The sequence below is a fragment of the Martes martes genome (assembly GCF_963455335.1).
Source record: "Martes martes genome assembly, chromosome: 5".
NCBI classification, from domain to species: domain Eukaryota; kingdom Metazoa; phylum Chordata; class Mammalia; order Carnivora; family Mustelidae; genus Martes; species Martes martes.
Genome location: NC_137892.1, coordinates 91,086,643 through 91,114,078, shown reverse-complemented (window position 1 = coordinate 91,114,078; position 27,436 = coordinate 91,086,643). Strand labels below are relative to the sequence as shown.

The 27,436-nt window shown below is 41.9% G+C and overlaps 1 protein-coding gene and 1 pseudogene across 3 annotated transcripts in view; one reads left to right on the top strand and one right to left on the bottom strand.

Annotated features, from left to right (window-relative positions):
• KLHL3 (kelch like family member 3) overlaps positions 1–27,436 on the bottom strand; it is a 113,141-nt gene that overhangs the window by 68,193 nt on the left and 17,512 nt on the right. For both annotated transcript variants that reach the window (XM_080804505.1, XM_080804506.1), the window contains exons 3-4: positions 15,069–15,175; positions 4,270–4,391 (exon numbers count right to left, since the gene is read on the bottom strand). In XM_080804505.1, the coding sequence (XP_080660631.1) occupies positions 4,270–4,391; positions 15,069–15,175 (229 nt within the window). The remainder of the gene's footprint in view (positions 1–4,269; positions 4,392–15,068; positions 15,176–27,436) is intronic.
• LOC308343659 (elongation factor 1-alpha 1-like) lies at positions 22,263–23,645 on the top strand (annotated as a pseudogene). The gene has a single exon. The product of its transcript is annotated as an elongation factor 1-alpha 1-like (transcript).

Genomic DNA, 27,436 nt, shown 5'->3' with positions numbered 1-27,436 from the left:
AGGGCTCAGTGAAATCAGTGTTTATTACTATTGATTTTCATGAGCTGGAGTCAAGATGCTGATCCTTCATTTAACCAGAAACTCAAGGCCACCACGTCAACAGAGCACAGTAAGGCAGAGAGAGCAGGGTTCAAACCCCAATGCCACTACCTATTTAACCACCCCGGAGCGTTAGCTTCTTCAGCTATCAAAGAAGGACCGTATTAGAGTACTCGTTTGGTGGTGATGAAATTGGGTGAAATAAAACACATGAAGTGACCCGAGCAGGCTTGGCTTACAACCAGTTTCGCTAAGCGCCAGTTCTGACGGTAGTTACCGCCACCACGGAAAGGCAATGCAGTCTCTCCAGGGAAAGGGTGTGCTGGGAAGGGATTAAGGGTGGAGCTCTGCAAGCCATTTAACCAAGCCCCAAATCTCTGACGGTTGTTTCTCAGGCTTTCAGGGGAGCCCAGGTGGCCCCATGCCCACCTCCATGGTGCAAATGCCTCAGCAGATACAGCACAGCATGAAGAAGCAGCCACGATCTCATCCCAACTGGCTCCTCTCAACCTTTTAAGTTTTGTACGCAGCCAGCCCCTCAGGGACTCACAACACCAAGGGCCGCACAGACATGGGAGCAGAGGAGGAAAGCCTGACCTCACGGTCTTCCTCCAAGATGGGGTCCACACACCTCCTCAGGGAGGCTGGCCCCCTGACGAGCCTCATCAAGGCAGTGAGGGCCATGCCCTGCGTCCTGGGTACCTCCAAACTGGCCCTACCACAGCAGGGAGGACCCAGGTGCTTAGCCATCTGTCTCCAGGCTTAGATCATGTGCTCCTTGGTGACAGGGTCTGTGTGCTCACAGTATCCGTACCTCTGCTGGCACAGGGGAGCAATGTTCTAAGGCTTTTACCTATATTAATGCATTTAATCCTCACACCAACCCTCTGAGATTGTGTGCTAGTATTATGCCCATATTATAGATGAAGACACTGAGGCACAGAAAGGTTAAGTAACTTGCTTGGTGTCTCGCAGCTAGAAAATGCTGGAGCCAGGATTTGAAGGCAGAGAGTCTGACTCGTGACCACCCCACAGAATGGGTACAATTAAGAAAACTGATCCTTGAGGCAAGCTATTGGTAAGGGTGTCAGAGAGGCTGCGGAAAAAGGGAGGGAACACAAATCAGAGGCTGACACAGTAAGAGTCTCCCCTGGCCAGAGCTCGTGGAAACCCATGGCCTCACTTTGCTGGGGAAACAACACCCTGCAGGGAGATGGGGCTAGAGTAAGAGCACTCTGTGCATCAGTGGGGAGGCTAAGGCATGGGGTCAGGCCTCCATCTGCACTCAACTCCTGCCTCCCACTACTTCTACTTCCTCCTTTGAACCTGCACATCTTCACGCTGGCCCCCTGCCCTCCCCCTGTAAAGTAGCTTTACAGGAAGCAATGGTGAAGCCAGATTCTACGCAGTCCTCTGGGGAGTCTATCTGCTGCTCCTCCCTTACAAACACAGTGTACACACTACCATCGTGTTAGACCAAAGCTGCAAAGATCAACACCCAGCCAGGCAATGAGGATCCAGAGTGGAACATCTTCTAATTATTCAAGTTTGTAAACACTTTGCACTTTATAGGGGCGGGGTGGGGGTAGGTACTACTCAGCAAATAGGCAAATACATGCTAAAAAGGGAAGAAAAAGCCGGTTCCAGTCATAGAATCTACAACCACACCTACAGTATTGTGGGGTTTTTTTGCAGGGGAGGAGAGGGTGGATATTGGTTTTGTCTTAGTGGCTAAATTCATTTTCTGGCATTTCTGGAAGTCGTAAGTCCCAAACGGGTCTCCCTGGACTGAAATAAAGGCATCAACAGGGCTGCGTTCCTTTGGAAGGCTCTAAGGGAGAATATGTTTCCTCGCTTTTCCTGCTTCTAGAGGCCACCTACATTCCTTGGTTCATGGCTCCCCTGTCTTCAGAGATGGAAACATCAAATTGAGCCTGTGCTGGGTCACATCTCTGGTTCTCCTTATTCCCCTCCCCCTTCCACTTTAGCAAGCCACTGTGACTACACACCCCCCACCCCGATAATCTGAGGTAATCTCCCCATCACACGTTCTGCTGATCAGCAACATTAATTCCATCTGCAAGGTTAACTCCTCTTTGACAGTTAACCTAACATATTCACAGGTTCCAGAAATTAAGACATGAACATTGTTGGGGGGGGGGGTCATTACTCTGCCTACCATACTATAGGATTAATAGTTACTGATTAGCGGCGCCTGGGTGGTGCAGCTGGTTGAGCACCAGGCTCTTGGTTTTGGCTCAGGTTGTGATCTCAGGGTCGTGAGCTCAAGCTGCACATCGGGCTCTGTACTCAGTGCAAAGTCTGCTTAAAACACTCTCTCCCTCTGCCCTTCTCCCCTGCTCTCTAAAATAAATAAATTTCTGTTTAAAGTTATAGATTAGAACCTAACGCAAGATTTTTTAAAAATTATCTACCCTCTGCATATTTTTAGGTTGACATCTAGCATTTTTCATAGTTGCAAAAGATGTAATTTTTCTGGATCTTGTAAATCTCGATATTTACATCACTTTTTTAAAGTATCCAAGTGAACATGAATGTGACGGCAATGGTATAACCATCATCTATTTAACATGTTTCTTCAACACACGTACTATACTCATGTCATACCAAATTACTCTGCACTCACTGTTAGTGCCCCAAAGTTATCCCACTGTTTCAATTCTGCTACTAGACCTGAGATGTGAGTGCTCTGCTGCCCACTCCATTCTGGATGAAAAAGACCAGAAACAAAAGGGGCTGGCTATGTGTTTTACAGTGTATAAAATATAACTCCGTTTTTAAAAGAGCAAGGGATTATTAGATCAGATCACTGAATAATCCAAGGCCAGAGGCCAGAGACAAAGGCAGGCTCTATAGAGAGGCAGGCTCTGCAGGACGGAATGCAGGGCACCTCCCAACCCCCGACCTGCCTGCACCATGTACCCTTCGCCCTCACCGGTACTCTGCAGCACACCAAGGTAACTCCCCTGCCTGTGCTGGCCACAGCTTAAATCTTATCTCCCAAAAGAGCCCTTTCCAGATCCTCTCATCCATCCAGACTGAGTCCCCTCGATATCAAATATCCTGTTTCCTTCCTTCAAAGGACTTATGACAATTTGTGCAGACACTTCCTGTGTGCTTATGTGACGAGCATGTGTCTTCACCCCTAGACCACAAACTGCATAACAGCAGGAGATGGAGTCGCCACAGCTCCTGTCACAATCACTGTGCTCCACAAAGTAGCTGGCATATAACTGGCACTCAAACACTTGGGTTGAATTGGATGAGTGAATGAATGAATGAGGACCAACTTAGCCACCCAAATACCTTATCCTGGTAAAGGAAGTGGTGTTCTGGAGAAGGGGAAGAGGTATTTTGGTCACTGGAGAGGTATCTGCCTCACAATAAATCAGGTGGAATTTTTAAAAGAAGATAAAAGAAAAATCCTTTGTATCACCTGCAACTTCCAGCACTTCATTGAAATAGTAAGGCCCTAACTGACAAGAAATGGTCTGTCCTGGGTCTGGGTTTAGCACAGGGCTTTGGAGGCCTCCAGAGCAGATCACACCCTCAACCATCTCCCCTACTAAAGCAGGTCCATGCTGTGTCATGTCCCCATGGTAAAGAGGCACGCCTTTCGGTGAAGCCTTGTCTTCCCTGGCTCCTCTTTTCAAGGCTCTAGATGGCCAAGGATGAGGGCAAGGCCACAAATGGAGGAAAAGGCACATGCTTCACAGCCACACACCCCTGCTGAAGCTCAGACTTGGGGGCTTGGCACCTCCACCGCTGAGCCTGAGTGCTCAGAGAAACTCGGCTGACTCATGTTGAAACAGGAAAAATGTTGAATAACCTCACCATCCATACTGAAAATCCCTGCAATGAGATGACGACTGGGGAGAAGTGGGGTCACCCAGGCTGTGAGTTCTTCCTTCACCCAGAGTTGGAACCAACATGATATAAAGACTTTGTGCTCAAGGCCCAAGCTCCTTCAGAGGTATCGTGGCTTTGCAGTTAAGGACATGGGTGCCACAGTCAGGCAGGTGTGACTTCGAGGGTCGGTCACCCACCCACATGCCATATGACACAGGGCAAGTCACCTAACCACTCTGGAGATTTAGTGTCCTCTCCAGCTACCCAGTGAGTTGTTGTGAGGGTTCAGTGAAATGTGGCTATAAGACAGTGACCCCGAGTGCGTGATGAGCTGTGAGCTGGGGCTGAGTTTGAGTTTACCTGGACGTTCTCTTCAGTCACCTCAATTTCTGCCGTATAGATGTAGTCAATCAGCTTATTCAGTGTCCTTCCATCCACGTCCTTGATTTCTATCTTCTTGGCTTTACTCTCAGACATGTCACCTACAGTCCAAAACAAAACCAAACAGACACAAACTTGGCGCTTAACTTTCACAGGGAAAGTTGCCCTGTCTTAGCAACATTAAAGCACCAGGAGGCCGCAGAAGGGATTCGGGGAATGGAAGAGTATTCAAACAGCTGACATCTGGGTCACACCAACTTTGGGTCTATAATCATCTGCAAACCAGTCTGAAGCATTCCCCACTCGATCTGCCACACATTTCCATTTGAAGCACATCTGTGTGCAGTTACTCAACCAACATCTCCTGTAAGCTTATATACACAGGGCCAGGAAAAGTAAAATAAGAGATGTTCCTGTCCTCAAGGAGCACATGGTCTAGCACTGCAGATACATAAAAATATATGAGATGATAGGAACTTAATAGAGATATATACAAAGTACTAGTATAACAATACAAAGTAACATTTACTGAGTGCTGTGACTAAGCACTATACTAAGCACTTGAAAGTGGTGTCTTTTTCAATCTTCACGACCACCACTTGTGAGTTTCATTAATATTATCTCCCATTTTATAGATGAAGAAACTGAGGCACAGGAGGGTATTCATTTTGCCCACAGTCACACATCTAGGAGGGGGTCAGGCTGGGACTGAAACCAGGGAGTAGGACCGTAGAGCCCACACTCATTCTCACTACTGTCTACTAAATCCCACAAAGGCAGAAGATGGAGCAGCCAACCCTGGGAAGCCACCCTAGTAGGAGGTCACAGTGAAGCTGGGTATTTCCACAGGCAGCAAAGATGAGGGAGCGTGAGCTGGAGGCAGGAAACATTAGGTATAAAAGCAAGAAAGTGCCAAAGGATAAAATTGGGGAACAGTGAGAGGGTGGTCCAGGGTGACAGTGAGAGGAAGCTGGAGAGGTAGCCAGGGGCCAGGCCTTGCAGATCCTGTAAGCCATGCAAATGAGGTTGGACTTTATCTTCAGTGTAGCACCACTGAAAGGTGATAAATAGGGGAATGATATCAACAAATGGCTATTTCTGAATGAAATTTTGGATATATGGTGGAAGTTGGATCAGAGGCAGGGAAAACAGTTGGGAGGCCCTGATAATAATCCAACAAAGGAAGGACACAGCCTGTAAACTGGGGCAGCCGTGGAACATGTGCAGTCCTGAGGGCCCTTAGCTCAGCCTGTGCTCTCTAGACAGCACATGGATTTATCTCTAGCCAGGCTCATTCAACAAACACTGCTGATTTCAGAAGGAAGAGACAGGCTCGACATGTGTCTTTGCAGACTGAAATAAAGGGCAACTTGACAGCAAGAAACAGGAATTCAGAAGCCCTTGTATGAGTATGAAAACAGAGCCTGGGTAGTTGTTTTCTCTCTGTGGAATTTGTGCAATGGAGCCAAGAAAATAAAGTACAGTACAGTGTGTGGGCTGCAGACGCCCACCTCCAAGCTGCACAGGCGCACCATGATTCTTCCACCAATCCATAATTCCCACCCTGACACAGTTAGAGATTTGAATGAGTCTGCAACAGGGAGGAAAGGGAGAAAAACCTACTCTGACTCCTGTTCACTCCCTCCACTGCCAGATCAGGTAGACCAGAATCCCTCCTCTCTTCTCTGTCTTCTGATTGCTGGTAGAAGCCAGTGAAAAGGTCTCAGGACAAAGGGCCCTGAGGCAGCACAAAGAGGAAACAGGAAAGGACAGTGGATTTCTACTGCACCCATTAGACAGGAGCTCACAATCCCCCTCTTGAGTTTACTCCAAGACACAAAAACACACACCCAAGGAAATCAGAAGTTCAACTCATCTCTCTAAACAGCTATTAAGAAGTTTATCCATAAGAATCCAGTTGAAAATTTTAATGCAAGCGATAATTATAGTAAGTCAATTCTTTGGTTAAGAACTTGGGCCTTAGAAAAAAAGACCGAAAAAAGAACCACCTGAACACGAGAACCAAGAGATTCAGAAGCTCTTATGTGAGTGTGAAAACGGAGCCCTGCTTGATTGTTTTCTCTCTGTGGATCTGTACTTGGGAGTCATATTAGCTAATTAATTTTGTGACTTTGGCATAAACAGTGGAAACTCCCGAAATTATATGAAAATATTAGTATATATGGGCAAAAGTTTTATTTTTCTGGGGGATGAAAGATCATTCCTATTAGTCAAATGTACAGCAAACATTAAGACACAGTCTTACAGAGGATGGAACTTCGAGGCATTTTTTTTCCTGCTTCTTTAACATGTCTTTGAAGTTTCTAGTTTTCTATATTAAATACTTAAGACTTCAATAAGCAAGGGGGAAAATACATGTGAAAGAAAGACCATGGCCTCAAAAACAAAAATCTGTTTTAAGAAAGTTCCCTTATAGGAAAGTGGAAACCTGTTTAAGTCACGCAGACCTGTCAAATCCAATCTTAAGTATTTCTTATAGACCAGCAGAAGTTACTGCACCAAACTAAGGCTTCAGCTTAAACAGACTCTGAAAATGGTAGCATTAATAGCTACTACGGTGTGCCGGGACCTCTGCAAAGGGTTTACACACATTATTTCACTTGATCCTTGTAACAACTCCAGGAGGTAGACATTATTTCCATTTTACAAATTAAAGAACTGGCATTTCAAAAGGTATCTGCATATAGCTTGTGAGAGAAAGGGCTGGGATTTGCATCTTGGCCTAACTATAGACCGCATTTCATTTCTCCTAAATCCCTATGTAATATAAACCTCACCCTAACTAATGACCTTGATAAAAGTATTCCCAAACAAGGCTTTGGTCCAAATTCTGAGGACAACTTAGTACATAAGGTCTAGGCAAGCAAGAACCAAGAGGGATGAGATCTTGTCAAGCTTATTTGCCAAAATATCCTCGACACCTAACAAAGTGCTTGGCGTATAACAGACACTTAAAAAATACTTGTTGGAGAAAAAAAAAAAAAAAAAAAGAAGGAAGAAAATGGGCTTTCTCTTGTTATTTCATAATTCCCTGGACTCCAGCAATTCCTGAGGGGCAGAAGTCAACAAAGTCTTGGTCATTCTTGTTCCTTTCCTCGCTTCCAGTATACTGACAAAATATTTCTAGAAAACAAAACATGAATCCTACAAGTCCTTCCATCTTCAAGGTCAATCCAAAAGCTTTCCTCCTGTCTTTCCCAGGAGGCCCCACCCAGAAAGTTCAGTTTCTGAACTTTGAGAAAATGGCTGCTAGTTGCACAACTTTTTAGCCCCCTTACGTCGGTTTGTCATCTGTACCTTGCGTGTACTGTTCTTCCAAAATAAGCACGATCAAGGGCAGATATTTGTTCATTCTTTTGTTTGTTTGTTCATTCATTCATTCATTTACCCACTCATTCATTCATTCAACAAACATGTATCAAACAGTCCCTGTGTGCTAAGCACTGTGCTAGGCCAGAGAACACCACGATGAATAAGTTACAGCCCTACCTTCATGGAGCTCAGTCCAGTGGAGAGAAACAAATAAACCAACAAGAACAAAGTACGTTAAATACTAGAAAAGAGGGCTAAGCTTAAAGGGTTCTTAAGCAGGGATTCCTGGACCTTGAACTATATGCAAAATGATGAGCACAAAAGGGCCCATATTTGCTTTTTGTGGGGGGGCAGAGTCCATTGTTTTCATCAGATTGATTCATAATGTTTAAGAACCGCTGGCCTAAAATGAGATCTGGAGAAGAAGTCATAGCTGTTCAGAAGAGAGGTAAGTATAAAGGAAGAATACATATTCCAGGCAAAGAGAGGTAAGGAAGAACATGACCTGTTCTAGGCCCCTAGGAAGATGAGTCTGGCAGAAACACAGCGTGCAAAGGGAGGAATGGGGAGACAAGGCTGGAGGTATAAGCAGGGTCTAGACCACTGGAGGGCCTTGTGGGCCTTGTCAAGGAGTTCAGACTTCATGCTGAGAGAAAGCCCCTGACAGATTTGAAGAAGCTAAGGGATACATCAACCGATATTTTGGATGTGATAGTTATAGCGTAGAGAACAGGCTGGAGGTGAGGGAACAAAATAGGAAGCAGGGCAACTAGTTCAAAGGCTGCTGGTAGGAAATTAGGTGAAAGATGATGGTGGCCTGGACTTAAGGACTAGCTTTTAAACTTCTTGAAATCCTCAGGATGTACCTTAGGTCCTTGTACCTAGACATGTCTGAGAAGCACAAAGAGCCCAGGACAGCAAACAATTCCACACTTCCATCAGGTCAAGTGATGATGGGTGCTCATACCCTGAGCCCATGTATTCTTTAAAACTTGGCTCCTTTAACACTATAAGATGGTGGTGTTTTTCATATACTTGGACAACATGTAGGGACTCCCATGAAATAAAAAATACTCTAGTACACAGAACACATAGTAAAAGGCATAATAAAGACGACAAAACTGACTCAGCTATTTGGGTAAAATTAGCTTCCCTGGGGATGGAGGTGTTCCATAGGGTGGAAGCAGGGATGTCTAAAGTATTTCCCATTGACAGGACAAAGATGGGCAGAGCCCAGCATTGCTGGCCTCTCCAATGACTGTGCTGAAGGAGTGCTGGACTGTTTGAGTGACGGCCCACCCCAGATCTTCTCACAAGCCCGTTGCCTCTCCACACCCTCCTGTGAGCACTCAGACCTGTTTCACATTTATTCCAAGTTACCCTGGGCAGGACATGGTCAAGGAGCAGGGCTAATATCTGGAACACTTGGTCAATATGAACTGAGAGGACAAAAAAAATAAAAACACGTTAAGCCTGAGTAAAAAGATCGTAATCACACCACTCAAGTCAGAAGAATGTCACGAGTATTTCCTTTTCATTTTGGCCTTAAACACACTGATAGAAATGGGCTTAACGAGAGTCAGCTGGGCCTTTTCATGACTAAATTTATGGATTTTGAAAATGAACCGGATCATCAGAACAAAATTTTACAATGTTACTTTTTTTTTGTACCTGTTTATCAAGGTTTAAGCAAAATCAAGGGGCCTGAAAAAATACATAAATCTCATATATTGTCAATGGAAGTACAAGCTAGTACAACTGTTCTAAGAACTGGATTTCTGGCAAGTGTTTCACAAGTCTTCAAAATGTGTACACCCTTATTCTTGTGATCTATGCTAGGATATAATCATAAGGTAAATAAGATTAAGAGGCAAAGATACCCATTATAGTATCACTTAAAATAGCAAAATATGAGAAAGAATTATCTTTTCTAACCAAAGAGGAAATGGATTTTCAATTAGGACATATATGATGGAATCTTATGAAGCCATTAAAATGATGATGTATATGTGATTTCACTGACATGAAGATGTATTGCTGGTTCAATTAAGCCAATTTCATTGAGCACCTACTACATGGAAGATCAAGCCAGGCAGTGAGGACACAGCACTGACTTCAGGTACAGTTCTTAACTAACTGACCAGAGCAATCAGATATTGAGGAAGTAATGAGACAAGCGCTAATACTAAAGACAAGCATGAAGTACCATAAGAGTAAATAGCAAAAGAATTTAACCTAATCTAAGGGGATCATGGGAAAGCCGACCTGAGGAAGTGCTGCTTCAGTGGTAATGAAAGATGAATAGGAGTTAGACAGGCAAAGAGGTTGGGGTGGGGAGAACATTCCAGGGCAATGAACAGCAATTTTTTTTTAAGTATACACATTACATCAACTGTGTATATACAAGATGAATTTATATTAAAAATTTATTCTGGGGGCACCCAGGTGGCTCAGCTGTTTAGGCATCTGCCTTCAGCTCAGGTCATGATCTCAGGGTTCTGGGATCAAGCCCCATGTCGGGCTCCCTTGCTCAGTGGGGGTCCCACTTCTCCCTCTCCCCCCCTGCTCGTGCTCTCTCTCTCACAACCTCTCTCTCTCTCTCTCAAATAAACTTAAAAAAATTATTTTATATCTGTATATATTTACAAATATAAATTCTGAAAGGATATAAACTATAATATTATATATATGTTGTATTATATGTAACTTTATTTTTATTTTTTGGCTTGTCCACGGTTTTCTCTCTCTCTCTCTCTTTTTTTTTTCCTGCATTAAACATATGTGAGTAGTATTTAGATGGGTAGATAGATGGGTGGGTGGAGAGACAGGCAGATGGCTGGCTGGCTGGCTGGCTAGATATCTGGAAGGATTCAAGGATGGACAGTAACCAGATTCAAGGAAGATGTGAGCTGGGGATCACATTAGACTGTTTTATTCTTGATTTTTTTCCTCCCTTTAATTACCAGAATCCAAGATCTGCTCCAGAAGCATCTTTTCTATCTGTTGATAGAATCACCTTGTTTTTGGGTAGGCACTTCCACTACCCTAGAGGCAAGTTTATTAACAACAAGTGGGGCCAATATTACAATTCCAAATAGATTTCCTCTCTCAACACTGGACCTTCCAAACCACACAGGCAAGAGAAAAAGGACTGGCAGAGGTACTTAGTGAAGGTGCAGCTAAATAACTATTGCAAACAAAATGAATTATTTTAAATATAGAGAGATGCATGAGGGAGCAGAGCAAACAAAGAAATAAAAACCTTACTACTAGAGTATGAAACTACACCAAAGAGAATCCAGCTCAAAACTTCCAGATAGTAAAATTAGCTGGTTTTCTAAGCCACCTCTTTTGCACTACTAATTCCCAGCCCAAGGCTCACAGTGAGGTAAGTGTCTTGGTCCACTCGGTAGAGGCACAGGTCCTTTACAAGATGAGCCACAGGGAGCCCCAGGGGAGGAACTCTTAATACACAAGGGCTAAGTCAACCCCAACTAGAACAACTCTTGCCCAGGAAAGGCCACAAACTATGTATTAGGAAGAGAGTAAGAGCCTATTCAGCAAAAATTGGGTGCCTGCACTCACCCATTCTTAGCAAGCTCACATTTTTCAAACTTTACTTATTTACTGTCTCCTAAACACCATGCCCTGTGTGGTTGGCTCTGAGGATTCGACTGTGACAAGACATGGTCCTCAGATACTCAAAGCTCACCATCAACTGTGGAGGCATTTCATTCACTCACTTAAAAAACATCTGGCTCCTAAACTATGGAAAGAGCCTAGATGTCCATCAACAGATGAATGGATAAAGAAGATATCGTATATATATACAATGGAATATTATGCAGCCATCAAAAAAATCTTGCCATTTGCAACAACATGAATGGAACTAGAGGGTATTATGCTATGTGAAATAAGTCAATCAGAGAAAGAAACTATCATATGATCTCTCTGATATGAGGAATTTGAGAAACAAGACAGAGGATCATAGGAGAAGGGAAGAAAAAATAAAACAAGATGAAACCAGAGAGGGAGACAAACCGTAAGAGACCCTTAATCTCAGGAAACAAACTGAGGGTTGCTGGGGGGGTGGAGGGGGAGGGAGAGGGTGGCTGGGTTATGGACAGACATTGGGGAGGGTATGTGCTATGGTGAGTGCTGTGAATTGTGTAAGACTGATGAATCACAGACCTGTACCCCTGGGGAAAATAATACGTTGTAAGTTAATAAAAAAAAGTCTGGCTCCTACTGTGTACCAGATGTTTAGGATGTGGTAGTAAACAAATCCAACAACACCTCTGTCTTCACGGAGCTTACAATCTAGTGAGGAGAGAAAGATAAAGAACACATCGACAACCAACAACAGGATTTTTAGACAGGGATAAACGTTATGAAAAAATACATAGCAAGGAACTATAGCGAGAGTCATCAGAGGAGGCCTCTCAGAGGAGACACCTGAGCTGTAAAAAGCAGGATGAGGAACGCCTGGGTGGCTCAGTCAGTTAAGCCTCTGCCTTCAGCTCAGGCCATGATTGCAAGGTCCTGGGATCGAGCCCCGCATTGGTCTCCCTGCTCCGCAAGGAGTCTGCTTCTCCCTCTGCCCCTCCCCCTGCTTGTGTGTGCTTTCTCTTTCCATCTCTCTCTCTGACAAATAAATAAAATCTCCTAAAAATTTTAAATTAAAAAACAAAAAACCTAGTCCCATTTACAATCGCACCCAAAACCATAAGATACCTAGGAATAAATCTAACCAAAGAGGCAAAGAATCTATACTAAGAAAACTATAAAGTACTCACGAAAGAAATTGAGGAAGACACAAAGAAATGGAAAAATATTCCATGCTCATGGATTGGAAGAACAAATATTGTGAAAATGTCTATTCTACCTAAAGCAATCTACACATTTAATGCAATCCCTATCAAAATCCCATCCATTTTTTTCAAAGAAAGAGAACAAATAATCCTAAAATTTATATGGAACCAGAAAAGACCTCGAATAGCCAAAGGAATATTGAAAAAGAAAGTCAAAGTCGGTGGCATCACAATTTCAGACTTCAAGCTCTATTACAAAGCTGTCATCATCAAGACAGTATGGTACTGGCACAAAAACAGACATATAGACCAATGGAACAGAATAGAGAGCCCAGAAATAGACCCTCAACTCTATGGTCAACTAATCTTCGACAAAGCAGGAAAGAATATCCAATGGAAAAAAGACAGCCTCTTCAACAAGTGGTGCTGGGAAAATTGGACAGCCACATGCAGAAAAATGAAATTGGACCATTTCCTTACACCACACACGAAAATAGACTCAAAATGGATGAAGGACCTCAATGTGAGAAAGGAATCTATCAAAATCCTTGAGGAGAATTCAGGCAGCAACCTCTTTGACCTCAACCGCAGCAACTTCTTCCTAGGAATATCGCCAAAGGCAATGGAAGCAAGGGCAAAAATGAACTATTGGGATTTCATCAAGATCAAAAGCTTTTGCACAGCAAAGGAAACAGTTAACAAAACCAAAAGACAACTGACAGAATGGGAGAAGATATTTGCAAACGACATATCAGATAAAGGGCTAGTATCCAAAATCTATAAAGAGCTTATCAAACTCAATACCCAAAGAACAAATAATCCAGTCAAGAAATGGGCAGAGGACATGAACAGACATTTCTGCAAAGAAGACATCCAGATGGCCAACAGACACATGAAAAAATGCTCCACATCACTCGGCATCAGGGAAATACAAATCAAAACCACAATGAGATACCACCTCACACCAGTCAGAATGGCTAAAATTAACAAGTCAAGAAATGACAGATGCTGGCGAGGATGCAGAGAGAGGGGAACCCTCCTACACTGCTAGTGGGAATGCAAGCTGGTGCAACCACTCTGGAAAACAGTGTGGAGGTTCCTCAAAAAACTGAAAATAGAGCTACCCTACCGACCCAGCAATTGCACTACTGGGTATATATCCTAAAGATACAAACGTGGTGCTCCGAAGGGGCACGTGCACCCGAATGTTTATAGCAGCAATGTCCACAATAGCCAAACTGTGGAAAGAGCCTAGATGTCCATCAACAGATGAATGGATAAAGAAGATGTGGTATATAGACACAATGGAATACTATGCAGCCATCAAAAGACATGAAATCTTGCCATTTGCGACGATGTGGATGGAACTAGAGGGTATCATGCTTAGCGAAATAAGTCAATCAGAGAAAGACAACTATCATATGATCTCTTTGATATGAGGAAGTGGAGATGCAAGGCGGGGGGGGTTGGGGGGAGGTAGGAAAAGAAAAAATGAAAAGATGGGATTGGGAGGGAGACAAACCATAAAAGACTTAATCTCAAGAAACAGACTGAGGGTTGCTGGGGGGAGGGGGGACGGGAGAGGGTGGTGGGGAAATGGACATTGGGGAGGGTATGTGCTATGATGAGTGCTGTGAAATGTGTAAACGTGGCGATTCACAGACCTGTACCCCTGGGGATAAAAATACATTATATGTTTATTTAAATAAAAAAATAAAAATAAAAATAAAAACCTGCAGCATGAGAAGAGCTGATACACCAGACCCCAGGAAACAGACAAGAACACAGAGGAATAGTGACCACGCTCAAAAGCAGCACTGGGTACTTGGCAAACGTGGAGAAGGGACACCTGACCCAGTCCAGGGGTCTCACCCAGCCCAGCTGGCCCTCGGACAGCAGTGATTTGTAGAGCAGGGGAGGTGCTATGAGGTGCTACAGACAGGAAGCTCCACCCATGGGTTTCGAGGAATTCAGTCTCACATGTGAACTAGTTGGACAGGGCTATTTGGCATGCACAAGAAGCATGGCTTCTCTAGAAAGTTGGCAAAGCTGCTGAAACTGAACACCAGATGGTGAAAATTCCTGTCTTATTCTCCCCTCCAAGCCCCACCATCACTTCTTCCAAATGTCTTCTACACCCCTGTGAAGGCTCAAGGAGGTTGGCAGACCTTGCCTGGGAGGAATGGCTAGGGAAGGACAAACTAGTCCAGCATGGGGCAAGGTATCAAGAAGCCAAGTTCCACCCATATCCTGGGTGATCTGGGGCAAGTTCCTTCCCCTTTCTCAGCCTCAGTGTTTCCCATCTGCAAAATGAAAGATCAGAGGCATGGGGATGAGCCCAAGAACCTACATGTCTAAAAGCTCCCCTGCACGATTCTGATCCACGCTGAAGTCTGAGAACTACTAAGCTCCGATTCCACCTCTTCTTTCCTCAGAGCGGGCAAGGGGTTGCACGCCAGGCTGGTTGCATTAAGTCCTCCATGGTGCAAAACATAGTCTCTGACACACAGAAGCTCTTCCCAGTTCGTGTCATGGCATCCTCCTTCCTCCCTCCCCTCATGCCACCCCCCAAAACGTTCCCTCAGCGGGGCTGTGGGCCCGTAACTGTGGGTCATTGTTTGCCCCTCACCATACCTGTGAACATCGCACAGAAGTAGGGGCTGCAGGCTGCCAGGACCACACGGTGGGCTTCTATCTCGACATCTTCCGCCACAATCATCACGTCACACAACAGCTGTTTACTGTAAAACACCAGCAAGGGGACAGCATGGGTCATAGCACCAACCACAGCCACACAAGAGCATTTTTTTTCCCTTCCACCCAGATTCCATACTGCCACCATACAAGGCTGTCAGGGACATTTGCCATACTGAGTTAGGCATAGGGATAAGCTAATTGACTTTCCAAGTCCCTGATGAGCCTGGCGTTCGTGCTTTCCTAAGGCACACAGAGAGATCCAACCATCCAGGAGCTGCCACTTCAAGTCTCCTTCCTTCGTCTGCCCATCTCTGCTTCTCAACTCTATCTGCTCTGAGACCCTGGGACAGCAGCTCAGAGAGCAACGGGGAAAGTCTGGGGCTATGTGTTGGGTGACTGGCTGAATGCCAAGGAGCATAAGCGTGCCGCTGAGGTGTGCCACCAGCGAGAACATTATCAATCCCCCAAGGGATCCAATGCCTATGTAATACTCGTAAGAGGCCAGCCGGGTCTGGAGGTCTCAAGTATTCATCTTCCCACCCAGATTTAACATTATCGCCAAGAAGGTTACTCCTGAACAGCTTGACTACCCTGGAGTTACTCCTGAAACTCTAATCTCTGCAATTATTAAGGCTACTGTAACTACCTTTTTACTTGTCATCCCCACTACACTGTGCGCTCTGAAATGGACTTGTTTACTGTTAGATCCTAGACACCTGGGTGCAAGCCCAGCATATAGAAAGCCCTAAATTTTTGGTAAATAAATGAATAAACTTTGAAAAGGGATCAATACACACTCATAGAATGGATATCAGACAACTTTGAAGGACTGAAAGGGTGCCACAAGACCGTTTTGACCCAAGAATTTTTCTTCCATCAGCCTTCCAAGAGTTTACATTAAGTTCTATGTGCTAGGCACTGTTCTAAGCACTTTCTTATACCTAATATTTCATTTATTCCTCTCTAAAACCCCATGAGGTAGCGTTATTATTATGTTCCATATTTCAAAAAAGGAAACTGTGGCCCAGAGAAGTAATTTTCTCAAGGTCATACAAAAAGGGAGTAGTAGAAACAAGATTCAAATGCAGATAGCTAAACCCCAGATCCCATGTTCCTAACATCTATGGTAACCTGGTTACCACTAATCCTTCCTTCAGAGTGAAGCACTAAATGTGGGAGGGAAGACAGGACAAACACATGTCAGCTGTGATCTAGTGGCAGTGGTTACCTAGGGCACTACTGGACTCAGAAGTCTGAGTCATGGCCGGGTTCCATGTGACAGCAATGAAATGACTATAAAGAGCCTGCCAGGACCAAATGATGGAAAAGAAGCTACCTATTTGTCATCCCTGTGTCGCATATTAAGCGTTTGCCAACTATTCAGACGTTAGCCCAAGATTGCTTATCATAGAATCATAAGGCTTGAAAAGGCTAGAGCTGTAAATGCCAGATGATCTATGAAGTTCAGAGAGATGGCCCAAAGCCACAGAAGGCTGAGTTCTGCATCTAGTTCTGACTCTGGATATACTACCATAGTGACTCATGATGGGCTGATACTTTGAAAGGGAAAGATAATTAGGCCCAATAGGGAAAGGTGAATAGAATAAAGTCCCCAGGAGAGGGTTCTGGGAAAGATGAGATCTCTGGGAAGCAAGAGGCAAAACCTGGGGATGAGACTTCACCCCACAGTGGACGGCAGACCCTACATACAAACTTTATCAGAATAAACCAGCTCAACTGGGAAGAGAACTGGCTCTGCCCCAAACCGGCTATGAGAACTTGGACAAACAATCTCACCACGGTATTCTCATCTTTCTTAAAGGGATATCCACCATGGGTACCAAATAAATTGCAAATGCCACCTGAGAATAGGCTAGTTTTTAATCTGGCCTAAATTTATTGTAAAAATGTATTCCCAACATTTGCACTTAACTTTCATTAAAGATTCTAGGGAGACAATGGAGTTCTCTCATTATTTAAAAGTACAAGTAACTTGTCAACTATACTTCAATTAAAAAAAAGAGAAAAAAAAGAACTAACCCCTCCCAAAAAAGTACAACTTGTTGTTGTTGTTCTTGTAATCAGTATTTTAATAAGGAAAAGTAAAACAGATGGGTCAGAAATGCTGAGCAAAAGCTGAGCCAGGTGCTGAAAAGGGAAATGTCGGAGTGGCAAGTCTTGCAAAAGCCAGAGGAGCTGATAGTTCATGAACAAATGGGAAAGAGACAAGAAGGAATGAGGAATAAAGATGGAGACTCCAGTTAAGCAGATGAATGAGAACGGTTCTGTGGGACTGGAAGTGTATCTGAAGGCCAGAAAAAATGCAACCTAGAAAAGTGAACAAGACGAACTCACCAGAAACTCAATGTAGGCTCTGCCTGCAAATGGTAAAGCCCATCTGCATATTGAAGTGTAACCACTCTGTACAAAAAAGGGAAGCCACAGCTCCAAAGCACTGTATGGCTCAGAAGCATTTCTAATTCCATTGACTCAAAACCCTATAGGATTTTTTTTTTCTGAGCTGTCACACCCTACTCCAAAGGACAATCTCAAGAAACAAAAAGTAGGGCTATACACTTTGGGATAGCTGTTAGGAAGGAAGCTCAGGCCCTGGAATCAAAGTGACCAGGGTTGGGGCACCTGGGTGGCTCAGTGGGTTAAGCCTCTGCCTTCGGCTCAGGTCATGATCCCAGAGTCTTGGGATCAAGCCCCGCATCTGGCTCTCTGCTCAGCAGGGAGCCTGCTTCCCCCACCCCCTTCTGCCTGCCTCTCTGCCTACTTCTGATTTCTGTCAAATAAATAAATAAAATCTTTAAAAAAAAAAAAGAAGAAGAAGAAGTTACAAAGTGACCAGGGTTCATGTCCGCTGGGTATCAGAATTCAGATGTGTTGTAAACAAGATAATGAATAGTGCTAATAGTAAACATTCAGTAAACGTTAACATTTCTTTCTCTTTTTTTCCCACAAAACACTTCATTTAAGGTTAAATTAGAGCTGCATGTTAGACATCTAAGTGGGGTTTATCAAATAGGGAAATGGATACATGAGTCTTAATTTCAAAGGTGGGAGATGGTTAAGAGTTCAGAAGGAAGAGAAAGAACCAGCTAAAGAAATGAGAAAGTAACCACTGAGACAGGAGGGAAACCAAAAAATTATGGTGTCCATTAAGTCAAGTGAAGAGACGGCTACAAAAAAGCAAGGAATAATCAACTATACCAAATACTGCTGATAAGTAAGAGAAGATTAGGGTGGCAAGCCAGGGCAATGAAGCAACAAAATGAAATAGAACGTGAAAATGAAAAACATATAAATTTAAAAGGAAGAAATAAAACTATCTCTACTCATAGAGACATGATTTCATATATAGAAAATCCTATAAGGAATCCACCAAAAAAAATTAATACAAATGAGTTTAAGGAGGTTGCAGAATATAATATCAATATACAAAATCAACTGTATTTCTATACACATGCAATGAACAAAAAATGATATTAAGAAAAATTCCATTTATAATAGCATCAAATAGAATAAATACTCAAGAATAAACTTAAGGAGGGCAAAACCTATTCTCTAAAATTATTGAACACAGTTGAAAGAAATTAAAGAAGAGGGCAACCCTCTCAGGTCCCCTCCCTCTCTGGGAGCTTTGTACTATCACTCAATAAACTTCACTTTGCTGCCCACCAAAAAATTTTTTAAAAAGAAAAAGTGAAAGAAATTAAAGAAGACTTAGACCTCCAGTGTTCATGGATTGAAACACTTAAAATTGTTAAGATGGCAATACTCCCCCAAATTGTTCTACAGATTCAACACAATTTCTATCAAACTCCCAGCTGGCTTCTTTGCAGAAACTGACAAGTTGACCCTAAAACTTATGTGGAAATGCAAGAGATCTGGCATGGCCAAACAATCTTGAAAAAGAACAGAGGTGAAACTCATGTTTCCCAATTTCAAAACTTACTACAAAGCTAAAGATAGTGTGTAATAATAGAAGGATAAATATAAATATCAATAGAATAGAATTGAGAATCCAGAAATAAACCCTCATATTTACAGTCAATTCATTTTTAAAATATTTTATCATTTATTTTTTAAATGTTTATTATTGATGTATAACAGATATACAATGTCGTATTAGTCTCAGGAATACAACATAGTGATTCAACAATTCTACACATTACACAGTGCTCACCATGGTAACTGTAGCTACCATCTATCACCATACCATGTTATTACTGACTTTATTCCCTATGCTGTACCTTCCATCTCCATGACTTCTGTACTTCAGAAATGGAACTCTGTACCTCTTAATTCCATTCACCTATTTTGTCCATTCCCCACTCCCCTCTACTCTGGTAACCACCAGTTTATTCCCTGTATTTACAAGCCTGTGTCTGTTTGGGTTTTTTTTTAATTCATGTTTCTTTTAGATTCCACATATAAGTAAAATTATATGGTATGTGGCTTTCTCTGTCTGACTTATTTCCCTTGGTGTAATACCTTCTAGTTTTATCCATGTTGTCACAAATGGTATCTCTTTTTTATGGCTGAGTAATGTTCTAGTCTATATACATATACATAATGGAATGCACACGTGCGTGCGCACACACACACACGTCTTCTTCATCCATTCATCTATCAGTCGGCACTTAAGTTGTTTCCATATCTTGGCTATTATAAATAATGTTGGCATAAACACAGGGGTGCATATATCTTTTCAAATTAAGTGTTTTCATTTTCTATAGGTAAATACCCAGTAATGGAATTCCTGGATTATATGGTATTTCTATTTTTAATGTTTTGAGAAACTTCCACACTGCTTTCCACAGTAGCTGTACTAATTTCTATTCTCACCATTGGTGCACGAGGGTTCCTTTTCTCTATATCCTCACCAACATTTGATATTTCTTCTCTTTTTGGTATTAGTCATTCTGACTGCTATAAGGTGGTATCTCATTGTGGTTTTGATTTGTGCTTCCTGAAGATTAGTGCTGTTGAGCATCTTTTCATGTGTCTGTTGGCCTTATGTATGTCTTCCTTGGCAAAATACATATTCAGATCTTCTGCCCCTTTTTAATCAGATCATTTGTTCTTCTGGTGTTGGTTTTTTTAAAAATTCTAATATTTTATTTATTTGTTAGAGAGAGAGCACAAGCAAGGGGAGTGGCAGGCAAAGCAGGCAGAGCAGGTAGAGGGAGAAGCAGGCTCCTCACTGAGCAAAGAGCCCAGCACAGGACTTGATCCCAGGACCAAGTATCTGCCTGATCCCAGGACCAAGTATCTGCCTTCAGCTCAGGTCCTGAGCTGAAGGCAGATACTTAACCGAGTGAGTGACCCAGGCATCCCGCTCTTCTGGTGTTAAGCTGTAGAAGTTCTCTATGTCTTTTGGATAAAAACCTCAGGTTTATCATGCGCAAGTAGCTTCTCCCATTCTAGGGTGCCTTTTCATTTTGTTGATGATTTCCATTGCTGCACAAAACTGTCAATGGATTTTTAAAAAATTATTTATTTTTTTGGAACTAGAGGGTATTATGCTTAGCGAAATAAGTCAATCGGAGAAAGACAACTATCATATGATCTCTTTGATATGAGGAAGTGGAGATGCAATGTGGGGGGGTTGGGGGGAGGTAGGAAAAGAAAAAATGAAAAGATGGGATTGGGAAGGAGACAAACCATAAAAGACTCAATCTCAAAAAACAGACTGAGGGTTGCTGGGGGGAGGGGGGACGGGAGAGGGTGGAGGGGATATGGACATTGGGGAGGGTATGTGCTATGATGAGTGCTGTGAAATGTGTAAACGTGGCGATTCACAGACCTGTACCCCTGGGGATAAAAATACATTATATGTTTATTAAAATAAATTTTAAAAAATTTTTTAAAATTATTTATTTTTGAGAGAGAGAGCGAGTGAGCGAGAGCGCGCAAGATCATGAACAGGGGAGGGGAAGGGGCAGCGGGGGAGGGAAAGTCAGACTCCCCACTGAGAGGGAGCCCAACTCAGACTCAATCCCTGGACCCTGAGATCATGACCTGACCCAAAGGCAAACGCTTAACTGCCTGAGCCACCCAGGCGCCCCCAGTCAATGGATTTTTGACAAGGGTGCCAAGACTATTCAATTCAGGGGAAAAAACAGTCTTTTCAACAAATGGTCCTGGGACAACTGGATATCATACACACAAAAACAGGATACCTACTTCACATGATATACAAATACTAACTCAGAATAGATCAAAGACCTAAATATAAGAGCTAAAACTATAAAACACTTAGAAGAAAACAGGGATAGAACTGCATGACTTCTGATTAGACAATGGTTTTTTATACAGGACACCAAAACCACAAACAACAAAAGAAAAAAATAGACACCAAGCACTTGGTGCCTCCAAAGACACCATCAGGGTATCAAAAAAGTGAAAAGGCAACCCAAAGAACAAAACAAAAACTTTGCATATCATATATCTGATAAGATGCTTATATCTGGAAAAGACTTGAACCCTTTTAACTCAAAAATGGACATACAACCCAATTTAAAAATGGGCAAAGGATCTAAGTAGGCATTTCTCCAAATAAAATATAGAAATGGCCAATGAGCATACAAAAAGATGCTCAACACCATTAATGATCACAGAAAAATACAAATCAAAACCACAATGAGATACTACCTCAGACACTAGGATGACTATAATCAAAAACACAAAAAATAACAAGTATTGGCAAGGATATGAAGAAACTGAAACCTTCATACACTGCTGGCAGAAATGTAAAGTGATGCAGTGCTTTGGGAAAATAGTCTGGCAGTTCCTCCAAAAGTTAAACATGTAGTTGTCATATGACCCAGCCACCAAAAGGTATATAACCAAGAGAAATGAAAACAGGCATCCACACAAAAATGTGTATGTGAATGTTCACAGCAGCATTATCCATAACAGCCAGATGGCTGGCCTCAAATGTGATATACCCATAGAGTGCAACATTATGCAGCAATAAAAAGAAATGAAATATTGAGACATGATACAACATGGATAGGCCTTGAAAACATTATCCTGAGAAATAAGTCATAAAACTTTTTCACAGTGGGTTTGCCACCAGAACACAGGTGTCATGAAAACCACCACTAAACCTAAACCAAAATGGGAAAGGAAAAGACTCCCACCAACATCATTGTTACTGGACACGCAGTCAAGCTAACCTACCACTACCGGTCATCTGATGTACAGATGTGGTGGAATTGACAAAACAACTATCAAAACACTTGAGAAGGAGGCGGCAAGACAGGAAAGGGCTCCTTCAAGTATGCATGGGTCTAGGATAAATGGAAAGCTAAACATGAACATGGTATCACCAGTGGTATCTCCCTGCAGAAATTAGAGACCACCAAGTATTACGTGACCATCACTGATGCCCCAGGCCACAGAGACTCTATGAAAAACATGATTAGAGGTGTATTTCAGGCTGACTGCTGTCTTGATTGTTGCTACTGCTGGTGGTGAATCTGAAGCAGGTTTTTCCAAGAATGGGCAGACCCATGAGCATGCCCTTCTTCTGGCTTACACACTACGTGTAGAAGAACTAATTGCTGGTGTTAACAAAATGGATTCCATTGAGCCACCCTACCATCAGATGAGATATGAGGAAATCGTTAGTGAAGCCAGCGCCTACAGTAAGAAAACTGGCTACAACCCCAACACAGTAGTAGCATTTGTGCCAATTTCTGGTTGGCATGGTAACAATATGCTGGAGCCAAGAGCTAACCTGCCTTGGTTCAAAGGATGGAAAGTCACCAGGAAAGATGGGAATGCCAATGTAGAACCACACTGCTCAAAGCTCTGGATTGCATTCTGCCATCAACACATCCAACTGACAAGCCCTTGCATCTGCCTCTCTGGGACATCTACAAAATTGGTGGTATTGGTACTGTTCCTGTGGACTGAGTGGAGACTGGTGTTCTTAAACCTGGCATGGTGGTCACCTTAGCTCCAGCCAATGTTACAAATGAAGTAACGTCTGTTGAAAAGCACCATGAAGCTCTGAGTGAGGCTCTTCCTGGGGACAATGTGGGTTTCAACATCAAGAACATATCTTTCAAAGATGTTCATCGTGGCAACATGGCTGGTGACAGCAAAAATTACCTACCCATGGAAGCAGCTGGCCTCACAGCTCAGGTGATTATCCTGAACCATCCAGCCTAAATCAGTGTTGGATACATATCTGTGTGGGATTGTCACAAAGCTCACATTGCTTACAAGTTTGCTGAGCTGAAGAAATAGACCATCGCTCTGGGGAAAAGCTGGAAGATGGTCCAAAGTACTTGAAATCTGGTGATGCTATCATCATTGATATGGTTCCTGGCAAGCCTATGTGTGTTGAGACCTTCTTTGACTATCCTCCTCTGGACTATCCTGCTGTTTGTGCATGAGACAGAGAGTTGCTGTGTCATCAAGGCAGTGGATAAGAAGGCAGCTAGAGCTGGCAAGGTCACCACATCTGCCCAGAAAGCTCAGAAGGCTAAGTAAATATTATCCCCAGTACCTGCCAGGCCAGTCTTAATCAGTGGTGGGAGAAGAGTCTCAGACTGTTGTGGTTTTTCAACTGTACCTTTAAGTACTTGTGATAACAATGCATCATAAAACCTTCAGAAGGAAAGGAGAATATTCTGTAGACCATTTATAGTGTGTGTGTGTGTGTGTGTGTGTGTGTGTGTGTGTGGCAGTTTTAAGTTATACGCAACTAATGAATCATTCAACACTACAACAAAAAGTTAGAATGTACTATATGCTGGCTAACTGAACATAATAAAAAAAATTAAGTTAATAGTTTTTAAAATCAGCACTTTTTAATGGGAACAGCCTGACCAAGAATCTGTCACAGAATTTTGAGAATCATCAAAAAAAAAAAAAAAGTTGAATGGGGAAAAAGAAGAAAGAAAGAAAGATCACAAAAAACATATTACATCATTCTAAAATAAGCAAACCCATAGTGACAGAACGTAGATTAATGGTGGGGGGAATAGGGAGAGTAGTGGGATTACTGCTAAAATATATAGGATTTTTTTTTTGGAGGGAATGATAAAAATATTCTAAAATCAATTGTGAATTGCACAATTCTGTAAATATACTAAAAGTCATTAAATTGATACTACAAATGGGTCATATTATATGGCATATGAATTACATATTAATAAAGCCATAACCAAAAAAAGAAAAACAAAAAGCAATGTGCTAAGATGGTTCATTACTAATAATACAGGCACAGCGGCAGACCATCTTTAAAAAAAAAAAAAGGATGAGGGCAGAGAATTGTTTGTGATGGTTAAAACTGTCAAAATGGGATAGAAGAGATTGTCTCCCTTTTCAGGGTGCTATTCCAAAAAGAACCATATCCCCACTTGCTGGCTGGATGGCAAATCAGGAACCAAAGTCCATTAGGACGCTGTTGCCCAGAGGCAGCTATTGGTCTGACGAGAGCAAAGCGATAAAATGCAAAAGGAAGAGGAAGACTAGGTGGTTACCATGCCAACAGCCCATTCTCTACCATGGCAGTAAAAAGAATAGGAAACTCGTGAATTGTGTGATTCATAAATTGCATAGAACATGCGTGCGTGAACTAAAATAGCTTAAAATTGCGGGAGGAAGATGTGAAAACAGTGCAAGAAATAACCCCCAGTCCCTGGAATATCATGGAACATTTCATTAGCTTGGTCCCTGGACAGCAAGATGCTTTACCAGGCCTTCACTCAAACAAAGTATGCCTCCCTCCAGGTCACATTAAGCTCACCCAAATGAATGAAGTATCTTCTCAGGCTCCCTTTCTCTCCCTCCCCCACCCATTCCACTCTAGTTTTTAAAACTAGCCATATCTTTAATACTTTAGAAATTAAAAGAATTTAAAGCTATGAAGTACCTTAGAACTTCATAAAATCTTTAAACACCGCTAGAATGCAAGCTTCATTGAGAACAAAACTTTCACTCTCTAATCTACTGCCACCTTCATACAACTGAGCCCAGTGCTTAGTACATCATTGTCATCAGAATAATAGCTAACAGTTACATAACGTTCTCTACACGCCAGGGCTTCGTGACAATATCTAAGGAATTGGTATTACGATTACGAGGCTACAGGTTGTTGAAGTCAGCAACTCTACTTCTAAGGAATTAATTCCATAGAAATAACTGTGAACATGCACCAGTATTTAACAACAGTAATATACGTGCTATCAGTGTTCTAAGCACTTGACTTACTAATCCTCTTAACAAGCCAGCAACCCTGGAACTATTATTAGCTTCATTTTATGGTTGACAAAAGTGAGGTCAGGGACATTAATTAACTTGTACAGGGTCATAGAACTGGACTGCTGGAGCCAAGATCTGAAACCAGGCTGCCTGCCTCCAGGGTCTATGCTTGTGACCACTATGCTATATTGCTCCCAACAAAATTCCTATAGGTGCTATTTACACGAGGGACTGGAATACCTAGACATCTACCAACAAGGAACTGTTTTTCAAAAATTAACCAAAAATTTAGAAAATCATTCATCCACTTAAAATAACACTGCAGAATAGTCAGTGACATAGAAAAACTTGTTCAATATTGGGGTGCCTTGCTGGCTCAGTTGGTAGCACATGTGACTCTTGATCACAAGGTTGTGAGTTGGAGCCCTACATGTGGCAAAGAATTTACTGAAAATAAGTAAAAAGAAATTTAAGGAAAAAAACAACTTGTTCAATATAGGGTTAAGTGAAAAAATTCTGGTTGAGACATGTTTTAAAGGAAAAATACTCTCCCAAGTGTTAACAATGGTAACCACTGGGTATTAAAATTACAGATGATTGTTTGTTTGCTCATCCGTATTTTCTAAATGTTCTACATTCCTTTTCCCAAAAAAAGAAAACAGAAAAATGGAAATTTTTTCAATTAAAAGAAAAATAAAAGGGAAATCTATGCCTAAACCTGCATTAGAGATTTCCTGGCAAAACATATACAGATTGTGCTCCATTTGCCAAAAAAAAAAAAAAGGAAAAAGGGAAGAACAAGATTGTAATGGTTATTCTATGTGTCAAATAAACTGAGCTCAGGGATGCCCAAATCACTGGGAAAACACTACTTCTGTGGATTCTGTGATTTTTACAAATGCTATCTCTCTAATGCTTTCATGTATAAAATGGGATTTTCCTGTTTTCTTCTAGGAGTGGTACAGTCTTAGGTCTTACATTTAAGTCTTTAATCCACCTCAAGTTAACTTCTGTGAACAGGGTAAGATACAGGTCCAATTTTATTATTTTTCATGTGCCTGTCTAGTTTTTTTTTTTAACACCATTAATTGAAAAGACTACCTTTCTCCATGAAGTATTCTAGCTTCTTGTCAAATATTAGTTGACATAAACGTGTGGGTTTATTTCTGGGCTCTCAATTATGTTCCTGGATCGATGTTTGTACCATACTGTTTTGATTGCTACACTCCATGATACAGTTTGAAATCAGAAAATGTATCTCAGCTTTGCTCTGCCTTCACAAGACTGCTTTGGCTATTCAGGGTCATCTCTGGTTTCATACAATTTTAGAATTTTTTTCTATTTCTGCAAAAAAACAGCATTTGAATTTTGATAGAGGTTGCATCTATAGATGACTTTGGGTATTATGAACATTTTAACAATATTAATTCTTCTAATCCATAAAAGTGGAATATTATCCATTTCTTTTTGTCTTCAATATCTTTCAACAATGTCTGATAGCTTTCAGTGTACAGATCTCTCACCTCCTCAGTTAAATTCCTGAATATGTTACTGTTTTTGATGCTACTGTCAGTGGAACTGTTTTCTTTCTTTTTCAGATTGCTCATTATTCATATATAGAAATGCAGGTGATTTTTATATATTGATTTTGTATCCTACAGCTTTACCAAATTTGTTTATCAGTTCTAAGAGTTTTCTGGTGGCATCTTCAGGGTTCTTTATAAATAGGATCATGTTATCTGCAAACAGAGACAATCTTATTCTTCCTTTTGATATGAATGACTTTTCTTTCTTTTTCTTGCTCTGTGTAGGACTTCCAGCCCTTATTCAATAGGAATGATGAGAGTAAGCAACCTTGCCTTGTTCCTGACCTCCAAAGGAAAGTTCTCAACCTTTTACCATTGAGTATGATGACAACTATAGCTTTGTCATACATGGCCTTTATTATGTTAAAGTATGTTCCTTCTCTATCCAATTTGTTGGAATATTTCATCATAAAAGGGTACTGAATTTTGTCAAACATTTTCTGCATCTATTGAGAGAATCATATGATTTTTAGCCTTCACTCTATTAAC